This window comes from Sinocyclocheilus anshuiensis, unplaced genomic scaffold, assembly GCF_001515605.1.
Source record: "Sinocyclocheilus anshuiensis isolate Anshui unplaced genomic scaffold, SAMN03320099.WGS_v1.1 scaffold631, whole genome shotgun sequence".
NCBI classification, from domain to species: domain Eukaryota; kingdom Metazoa; phylum Chordata; class Actinopteri; order Cypriniformes; family Cyprinidae; genus Sinocyclocheilus; species Sinocyclocheilus anshuiensis.
In genome coordinates this window covers 1,109,692-1,120,186 of record NW_015548268.1, presented here as the reverse complement: position 1 = coordinate 1,120,186, position 10,495 = coordinate 1,109,692, and the positions used below count along the sequence as shown (strand labels likewise).

Genomic DNA, 10,495 nt, shown 5'->3' with positions numbered 1-10,495 from the left:
GGGCAAAAAACGAAAAATCAGACATCCCAAACCTGTGATTTTCTTTCCTCTTTCTGTGGAACAAAAGCAAATGTTAGGCAGAATGTTCGACATTCACTTTTGCATCTCTTTTCCACACAATGAAAGTGAACGAGGCTCTTCTTTTCTAGGGAGCACAAAAGGTCAGCATGGTGATCAACAAGCTTGTGTTATGTAGGGTGACCATAAATCCTCTTTTTCCCGGACATGTCCTCTTTTTGTACCTTAAAAAATGCATCCGGCCGGGATTTCTAAATCGCCCAAAATGTCCCGGATTCGGCTTTTGCTTTCTACAGTTGCCATTCATTGTGTGCGGTTTTGTATAAGGGCCCTGCGAGGGACTGTTTTCTTAATCCTGCTCCCGCTGAATTTCTGACCATTATCGGCCGCTCCCGCGATTTTTGTGTCCGGTCCCGCAAACATTCAGTATTGCATATGATTTTTGCGCATCAGGGAGGTGCTATCAATATGCGGAATATTGAAATTTCTTTTGAATGAGCGCTCGCTGTTCACTTTCAATTTTTCGATCATGCGTGCGCGCTCTATGCATACATACATACATACATAAACGCCCAAACAGTGTTTTTTAATGTTATTATTTACATTTTTGCGGTTTCATAAATAGATTTGTTTTCTGTTAAATATATATAATTGTGTATAATATATTGAATTCGCTCGCTGTTCACTTTCAATTTTTCGATCATGCGTGCGCGCTCTGTGTAAAGGAAGATCAGATATTTGTCAATGAGCTCAGGATGTTGAGCAGCAAATCCTCCAGCATGATCTGTCAGTCATCTCTCCTCTCATCCCGTGATCAGTCAAATCTGACTCCCGCAGCTCGTGTTGGATGCAGGGTTGTCAAGTCCACGTTTTTTTTTTTTCCAATGGAATTGGGTTACTTTTAAAATGTTGCCATGGATTGATTTTCCCACGTGGGTTAAAGGTTTGAAAAGTTGCATAAATTAATTTTGCATTCTACGTATAATACAACTGTACTGTTAGGTTTTGTGAAGGAGGGCCACTGGTAGGAGGCTTTTTAGCTGTGTTTATGATCAATATGCATAAGAATTTGGATAATAATAATAATAATAATAATAACATGTATTCATTTAAATACATATAATAATGTCACAACAAATCATATTAATGATGCCAAAATATATTTTATTTAATGAATAAAATGTGACCAGGTTTTGTGAAATTCACCCATGTCCAACCACATTTTGTCACTGTAAGATAAATAAATGAGGTTAAAAACCTTTTGCACAATGGCTGCAGTAACTGACTGCCTTTAAAACACGTGCCATCACTGCATCTTTAATTGTAACATGGCGTATTACAAACTGATGCTATCGTTTTCGAGTTTAGGGTGTGAGAGGAGCACCGGGACAGAAAGGATCATCTGGGCCAAGAGGAGCTCCTGTGAGTAAACGTCCCACTGGAACACATCAGCCTTAACCTTTTACCCCCTCATTGTGTCGACTGACCCATTAAAATGGGACACTTCAGAGGAATTGGATTGTATGTAGTCCCAGGCAGCTGTAGAGCTGCTCATCAGATCAGCAGCCGCAGCCAGACAGGAAAAAGAGCAATCTGGACCGGGGTCAAACACTAACCAGCGCTCAATCCGGGACTGAGTAACAGAGTGCTCGGGTAAACAATGTTAGGGTGACCTCTGATGGTGAGAGCCAAACATTCAGCCTGGGTTTGCCATGGTCTGTGTCAGAGCAAACGCTGCTGCCACCTAGTGCTGGATGCGATTAGAACTCAGGCTTTATGAAGGTACATTTAAGACAAGGCAATTTAAGGAATAAATGTAAATGGAACACAATACGTCAATTTGGTCTCTGAATATAAATGTCTTGCATTAGAAATGCTTCAAAGTTTAAAAATGAAACTTCCAACTTCCATTATTTTGAACTTTATTTTGACAAGCAAAATAAATAAAAACATAAAATACATACATACATAAAACTTTTACTGTACTGTACTTTTACAGATCACACTGTAAAAACTCTTCATCCTCAGTCTTGTTTTCCAGTTCAAATGTCTAAAGATTCCTAAATCAAGAAGCAAAATGACAAAATAATGTCATGTTTTCTGAGAAATTGATCAAAATGAAGTGAGTTGGGCTCAGAAAAATCAACTCAATTCAAACCTAAAAAGCTTTGACAGATATTTGTTCTTGTTATAAGCATAAACTTATGCTTATACATAAACATAAATACATAAAGTTTTGTTCAAGTTCTCAAAAAACAAGACCTCATAACTTAATTTTGTATCTCCAGTAAATGTGTCTCGATTTAAGGATGTTTCGATATGTGTACTGGAAAACAAGACAAAAATAATGAGGAAGATATTATTTTTATTTTTTTGCGGTTCATGCAACATTTAGTGGCATGACTTTATGAATTTAAGACTTTCTGCTCTGATTTAAGGCCTTTTACGGCCTTAATTTGTCAAAACGTGAATAAAGACTTTTTAAGGCCTGCAGAAACCCAGTGTATTAGTATCTGTAATTTTTTTGCACATCATAATTTCATTAATTTATGCCGTTTCTGACTGTGCATTTTAGTTTAAGTTAATTTTCCTATTTTGGTCAAATACGTATCTCCTGGAGTTTTTCTGAAACTTTATTTGCAGTCCGCCGAGCGAGCCGTTGTGTGTTATCAGCGTCCTGCGCTTTAGTCAGGCAGTGTTTAACTCTGAATCCTGTCTGATTAAATCCTTCAGGGCGCGCCGGGGCCTTCAGGGCCCTCCGGAGCAGACGGACTCGGCGGCCCCAAGGTTGGTCTGCTCCAAACATCACCTTTAGCAATTATGCTAATACCTTGACTTGAATCAGGTGGGAATAGCCGTGCTGAGATTACATTTATTCTGTTCCTGGATTTGTGCCCTTATCAAATGGATTATAGAAGCATGCTGAACAAAACCATTTAGGTTGCTGGGTTTGCAACAGTATTTCATTTAATATTTAGAGTGGTTAATAGTCTTTTTATCTGTCTATGGAAACAAATTGCTTCTTCTAGCTAGGTTTTAATGGAGGAATTATATATGTGTGTGTTTATATATGTATCGTCTGTGTTTCAGGGTAACGCAGGAGAAAAGGGAGATGCAGGTACTCCTGCAATCGCAGGTCAAAAGGTAAGAGTCGTCTTTTGTAGCTTAGATTTTTGAGGTTCGCCTTCAGAGCTTTCAGAGGTTTCGTGAATCTCTCAGGGTGTCCGGGGTGAGCTGGGATTTCCAGGGCTTCAGGGTGCCATGGGCCTTCCTGGATTTAAAGGACACAAGGTAATGCACTAGCGCTCAAAATGCAGGGTCTGGACGATGTTTTGGAAAGAAGCCTCTTCTGTTCATCAAGGCTGCATTTATTACATTATAAATGTCTTCACTGTCACTTTTGATCAATTTAATGCGTCCTTGATGAATAAAAGTACTGACTTCTCTATTAAAAAAAATAAATAAAAAATCATACTGGCCATAAACAGTAGTGCTATGCAATCATATACCTAAATGATATCCATGGCGAGCTCATGGGCTGGATTCCCAGAGACACACATGCTGATAAGATGAGGCTTTGGATGAACGTGTTTGTCAGGTGAATAATTAAGCATCTGAAATGTTTCAGAAAAGTTTCTGAAGTGCAACACCCGGCAAAACCATAATAAGGTCATACCTGTGCTTTAAAACATGACAGACCATCTAGTTCCAGCTACATTGTTTAGCTTAAGCTGATATGACCTGTTTTTTTCCAGCTGAGCTCTTGACCAATATTGTTAAACTAGAAACCAGCTTCCATGTTCTGAAACACCTAGCTGTAGTTTCCAGCAGGGATGTGCTTGAGCTTGTCTTGAGGTTGAACATGCTACTCACGGTGCATGCAGTATGTTTTATGTAGGCTATACATGCATATGCATACTCTAAATGCAGTATTAAGATGCGTAGAGCAGTGCCAGTGCTGTCACTGCCATATATCTATTAAATCACTTTGGATAAAGCATCTGCTAAATGATTGCTTGCATGGAAGATATGCCTGATATACTGGCGTTTCAGCTCATTAAATGTAGTTTTTGATATACTGATATGCTAGAGAACAGAAGGTAGAAGTGAGTCGATATTTCTCTTTTATTTTCAGGGAGAGAGAGGAGAACCCGGACTCAAAGGCATTCAGGTGGATCCCAGTCATTTACGTCTCATTTAAAAACTGCTTTTGACTAATACTGTATGATTTATCCAAGGTTTGGATTTGGCTTCAACACAGATTCAGATTCGTCTCAAATGTGACTCTAAACTAGATGTTTGAGCCGTAATGATAAGCTTAGTGCGGAATTAGAGGAAACGGTTAACTTTATATATAATATATATAATTTATATATATATATAAATGAAACATGATTAAATTATTATAAATCTAGCTTTGATCTCTGGTAGGCTATTCCATCCACATTTGCATTTAGCTTTAATGTAGGCTACTGTAAGATCGGAAATGCGTTTTCTTGCCCCTCAAATACGTTTTGAAATATATTTTGGTACATTAAGGTTGACACTAAATATACTTTCAATTTCAAAAATATATTCAATTGAGCTTCACTGTTTACAACACCTAATTAGTGTATATTTAAAATATAATTTGTCCAGAAAAAATAAATAAATAAAATGCCGTATGGGTTTATGAAAACATGGTTACTAAATCATAAATATCCTAATATTATTATATTCTTCTTCTGCTGACACTGCGAGATGAACCGCCGCAGTATGACTAGTGCAACTCACACACACACACTCTCACTCACACTCACACCCTCACACTCTCACTCTCACTCTCACACTCACACCCACACCCACACCCACACCCACACACTCACACTCACACTCACACACACACTCACACTCACACTCACACATATATATATATTATTCAAATCAACACTTTATTCCTATAATTCCTCATCCTGTTTGCAACCTCATTCAGTAAGATGTTTAAGGATTAGTGTAAGTTTAATAATTAGAGTAATTTGTATAAAAAAGTTCTTAAACTGAACTGCTACATTCTAATACTTTTATCTTGTAGAATCATTTTTTCTTTGCAGAAGAAACTCCTGATTTCTGTGAAAAAGCTCAGTAAATCCCCAGAAACCTTAGTCACAGACACTTGTGTGAGATGAAAGTGTAGGTCTTTGTCAGTCACACGCTTGAGAAATCTTTAGATGGAATAAAGTCAGGTTTCTGAATAAAAAAGTAATTGATCCATGTATATTTGCAAGCAGCGTTCATCAACATCACCCATACGCAAATATAATACACTGTATGGACATATTTCATCCTCTTGGGGCTTCACATCAATTTGTTTACCTTTGTTTACAGTTACTATATAAACTACTATCTAAAAATATTAACTATGTTAACAAATTATAGATCTTTTGAAAGGTCTGAGGGTTTAGTATTAATTTACGGTCTCTGTTTGACGATATAAATGCTCCACCAACTAATGTAGTGATTTGTGTCAAGAATACAAATGACAGCATGCAGAATCAAAACGAAACTTCACATCTCTGTTATGAAACAGCAATTTCCATATATGAAATATTTTCATTTGTAGTAAAAACATATATGATACCTATTAGAAATGGGAATAATATTAACATATATATCTAGCCCATAGAAATAAGTATGTTTGCGTAATACATTTTTGGACACATGCATCTATATCCATCTATAAACCCGGCAATGCATGTTGACATTATAAATGTAAATGTATATTTATTATCTTTATAATCTGAAGGTATATTCAGAGTAGTATTTATCTAGCACAAAGGATGCATACGAAATAAATCATGAGAAAAATCACCAAGGTTTTGTAACACTGTGCTTCTACTTGTTGAAAAAATAGCTCCACTGCTTTCTTGTATAAACTCGTACACAGTATTGTAGTCTGAACCGTCCGACACTGAAATGTTTACGTGACGCAGTCTGCAAACACACGCAGGGCTTGAGAATCATTTCGTGGGGTTTCCCTGGCTGTGGCTTTGAAGAGCTTTTCCTCCCATCACCCGCTGAATACTGAGCCTGTCTGTGTGTTTAATAACAGATCTCTCTCTGATTTTATTATAAAAAGTTTCCTCTTTCTCGTTCCTCCTGAATCAGGGTGAAGTGGGACCCAGAGGCAGCAAAGGAGAGGTTTGCAAAATTACACGACTCACTCACCTTTAAACAAATCCTGCCTATTTACACAAGAAACACGATGGTCTCCGCCTCCTGAAGGAGGTAACATGGGACAGCAGAGCACTTCTGAGTGCTTTGAAGCGTTTATATTTGACAGCTTGACAGTTATACTAAGCTGGTTTCAGCGTGCTGTCAGAGCAAACCGGCAAACTGCATGCCGTGGAAACTAGAGGAGATTTCCTATGTATATTTATTATTTTATGTTTGTGGGCAAATCAGTAGCAGACATATGCAAATCAGTCGCTTCTTTTAAAATAATATATTTTTCCCTCTAGAGAAATTGAACATGTTTATTAAATATTTCTGTACTGTATGTTTGCTCCACACTAGAGCTGCACGAGTTGTTCAGAATGTCATATTGTGATTATTTTGGCAAATATTGTGATTTGAGATTTAATCTTTGATATGAAAAACATTTAACATTTCATATTGCTGCTCAACAACAAGCATTCAAATCTTATTTATTTTTCAGTCTACCTGAATTCGGTGGCATGCTATCAGGGTTGTTATTGTCGACTATTTTTGTTTAATTGAAATAGTTGAAAAATGTAAATTTAAATGAAAATTTCAAAAGTTGCCTTGGAAAAAATCTGCAAATGCATATCATAAGCAAACCAAAATTAAGCAAGCATGCTTGGAGTATGTATAGTACACTACAGAACAGAGCAGCATGCTATGCATTTAAATGATACGCTCATTTAATATGCAGCCTTTTCACAGTTCAGTAATCACGCAAGGCCACATCATGATTTTAACTGAATTGATTGTGCAGCTCAACGCTGCTTTTAAATCCAACAGCCTCACTTGCATGAAGAATACAAATCCAAGTATACAGTAGGCTTTAAGAGCGCTGTATTTAATCTACTAGAAAGGTACACCGGGTGAGACTGGGGTCAAAGGTCGTGACGGACAGAAGGGAGACATGGGACACATGGGTGTAGTCGGGCCGCGTGGATTCCCCGGTCAGGACGGTTTGCCAGGGCTTCCCGGTGCTCTGGGCTTTCCAGGGAAGCCTGTGAGTATTCTTACATTTCTCACAACTACACGATAGCAATTAAAATTTTTGTTATTGCCACCAGGTTTTTCCTTTCGCAAGAGATAAACACATTGTAAACAAAGTACGGCATGGGCTGGGGCAATGTCAGGACGCATCATTTCAGCTGATTCATGAAAGAAACCACAAGGCCTTAGGTCAAGACTGTGTAATTGAGTCTCTTTTTTATGTTTCTTCCTGTATTATCCATGAAGACTTATAATTTCTTTGAAAGTTGTATGTGTTTTTCATGTAGCGACGCCATCTAATGAGTGACTCAATATGTGTTTCAGGGTAAGCCTCCCTCAGAGGAGTACTTAATAAAACTCTGTGGGGACATTTTGAGAAGTGAGTATCCGACCTTGTTCAAGGTCATTATTCTCTCGAGAACAAAGAGCCCAAGGAGCTTTTCCTTTTCCCTTTTTTAATACGAACAAGCCTGATACGTAAAGAGCCGAGAATAGCATGCGGCATCCAATTAAAGCTGTTAGATAAAAGCAAAGTTCACTAGAAAGGAGCTTTTGTTACAGAAACTTGCTGAGCTATCAGAGTTTTTACAGTTTGCTTTGAATTAAAGGAATATCGTTCATTCTGTTATCATTTTACTTTTTTCCCCTGTGGTCCACTTACAAACCTAGTGAGCTGCCTCACTCATAATTGTCTCATCGGCTCTACTGTACTTTGACAGAAACTCCAGAGATTTTTATTTTTTTATTTTTTTATCACGAGGAGACAATAATCTCTCCAATGGAGTCAACTTGAATCAATTCTGCCTTGAAAACCAACCATTTTATAGCCTTGATGTCATTGATTTCAGAATTGTATTATAGTTGAATTGCTTGTGGATACCACAAACATGACCTAGAAATGCCTTGAACTGAATCCTAGCTGTCACCAAATTGTTTGTGACTTCTGTTATATGGAGTAAACTCCAAAAATAGATCAATCAAAAATGAATGTTTAATGGCAAACAAGCTGAAGATTAGCCGATATTACGAATAGACTCATTGGGAACCATGATGCATTTATGCAAAACTCCAAAAACTTACCTATACATACACTTCACTCCAGTTTCCGGTTGAAATGAGCATTAGTGGCAGTAAAACACCAACAACTTTATTCCTTTTCACAGAAATTAGTAAGTAAACTTGCTCGGTAGCGCACCCGGTACAGCACTGCACTTACGAGTCCCATGAAATACGAGCTCAAAAACTTTTATCAAGCCAAATGAGCAAAAATCTCAGCAAATCTGTTTTTATCTCACATTTGCTTTTGTTAACACTATTGTTGTGACACTAGTGCTGGGTGGTTTGACCAAAAATCTGTATAACATTTTTTTTTAGGATTCTGATGGTTTCATGGTTTATCACGGGTTTTTGATATAAATTAGATTGAATAATTTTCCAATCTGAAGACCTTGGCTTTGTGAAATTATGCTACATAAAACATACAAACGAAACAAACAGCAGACGAGCTGAATGAGACGCAGATTCACTCTCTGCCAGCAGGTGGCGCTTCTGGAACACCAGATACAGTGTTTCCTTGGTTACCGCTGTAAACAAAGCAGCTGCTGTGGTTTTAAATGCTACATTAATATGCATTATATATGGAGGTAAGATGAAAAGAAAATACCATCGAAACTTTCCTGAAGACAGTCAGTTCCCCTCAAAGATACATTCATAGAAACCCCCAATTCAGTATTTAGGATTTACTTCCAATATTCCGCGCATGTTGAAGTGAGTTTGCTGCCCCTGCTACAGTATTTTCTCCTCTTTGCGTTCGTCTTCAGCACCTAAAGAATTAGTTGTGTGTTATTAATAGTTCTAAAAGTTCTCTAACTATGCAGTTAACCGGGATCCCCTCTCAATTCACGAAGCTGTCCATGTTGCTTAGCCACGTGTACCGGTATGCTGTTTTATTAACATGTATACCGTGTGGATAGATTCACTTTTATCTGTTTTGGATAAAACCAAACATTGAAAGTGTCGCAAAACTTGCAAGAATCAACATATCATTTTGTAGAAATGTTGCACTGGCACATTTTTCGAATGACCCTAGATTTAAAAATACACACCATATGTAAACATTCGGTGAACTCATTTTTTTTGATGTTTCAATATTGACTAAATTATATTTTACTATCAACTTTTCTGTTGCCTTGTCCACCATCGTGGATTTATTTTTACTTCACTTGACTCTTGGAACACAGCAACATTAGTCATGCTTCTTTTTTTGTGCTACAAAACAGTCTCATGAGTTTCCTTATGACCATTTTCTTCCCTCTTAGAATTAAATTGGACATGTTTTGGCATTGCATCATTGACATGTAAATGTGGTGGTATAAGAGACAACAGAGAGTCTGATGATTGATGATTTTAGTGCAATAAGATGCATATGAAAATAGACAGGCTAAATGTTGATACGGTGTTTTTTTTTTTTTTTTAGAATGAAAGTCAAGTAAATTTAGATTTCTCATCATATGACCCCTTGTGCATCTAGTGCTGTTCAGTGAACTCCACTGTAATGCATCTCTATCAGATCAGCTGCCGCAGCTACTGCAGATGATGAGCCCTCAGCACTGTGAACAATGTGAGACCATTAAAGGACCCCCGGGACCCCCTGGATCTCCAGGGCTTAAAGGGTCCAGCGGGCCCCAGGGCTATCCCGGCAGACATGGCACTCAGGGCTACCCAGGACCTCCGGGCATCCAAGGACCTCCCGGAGTCAAAGGTAACAGATGCGTCTGGCTGTAACACTTCCAGATTATGTAAATGGATTTGGCTTTGGGTTTGTATTTTAATTGCATAACATGTTTGGCACTCTTTTAGGGGACACAGGCCCACGGGGGTTTAAGGGCAATAAAGGGGAGAGCAGACCAGGATACCCAGGGCCTCCTGGAGACACAGGTACAATGACATTACTAAATTTTTAACCCTCACAACGCATTCAGGTCCATTTCTACCCAGAATAAAAAATATGTAGTTTTTAGTAAGGGAACGAAACTTTGCAAAATGCTTTAAGACCCTCAAAATTCACGTCATTCATTCATTTGTCAGATTTTTTACAATTATTTTTAAAGAGGTATTACCATTTAAACAAAAAAGTTACATTTTGTGTTCGGGTCATTTTGGACCTGTGTCAAAAATACTTTTCACAAAATTATTTATAAAGTTATGTCAGTGTTCAAAAAAAAAAAAAAAAAAAAAAGTATAAATAATTTTG

At 37.7% G+C, this 10,495-nt stretch overlaps 1 protein-coding gene across 1 annotated transcript in view; it reads left to right on the top strand.

Moving 5' to 3' along the window:
- The window catches only part of LOC107655680 (collagen alpha-1(XXI) chain-like), a 45,574-nt gene that overhangs the window by 33,630 nt on the left and 1,449 nt on the right, over positions 1 to 10,495 (top strand). Inside the window, exons 18-27 of the mRNA XM_016443249.1 lie at positions 1,387 to 1,440; positions 2,752 to 2,805; positions 3,109 to 3,162; positions 3,238 to 3,309; positions 4,154 to 4,189; positions 6,163 to 6,195; positions 7,109 to 7,255; positions 7,567 to 7,621; positions 9,812 to 10,003; positions 10,102 to 10,179. Coding sequence (XP_016298735.1) covers positions 1,387 to 1,440; positions 2,752 to 2,805; positions 3,109 to 3,162; positions 3,238 to 3,309; positions 4,154 to 4,189; positions 6,163 to 6,195; positions 7,109 to 7,255; positions 7,567 to 7,621; positions 9,812 to 10,003; positions 10,102 to 10,179 — 775 coding nt within the window. The remainder of the gene's footprint in view (positions 1 to 1,386; positions 1,441 to 2,751; positions 2,806 to 3,108; positions 3,163 to 3,237; positions 3,310 to 4,153; positions 4,190 to 6,162; positions 6,196 to 7,108; positions 7,256 to 7,566; positions 7,622 to 9,811; positions 10,004 to 10,101; positions 10,180 to 10,495) is intronic.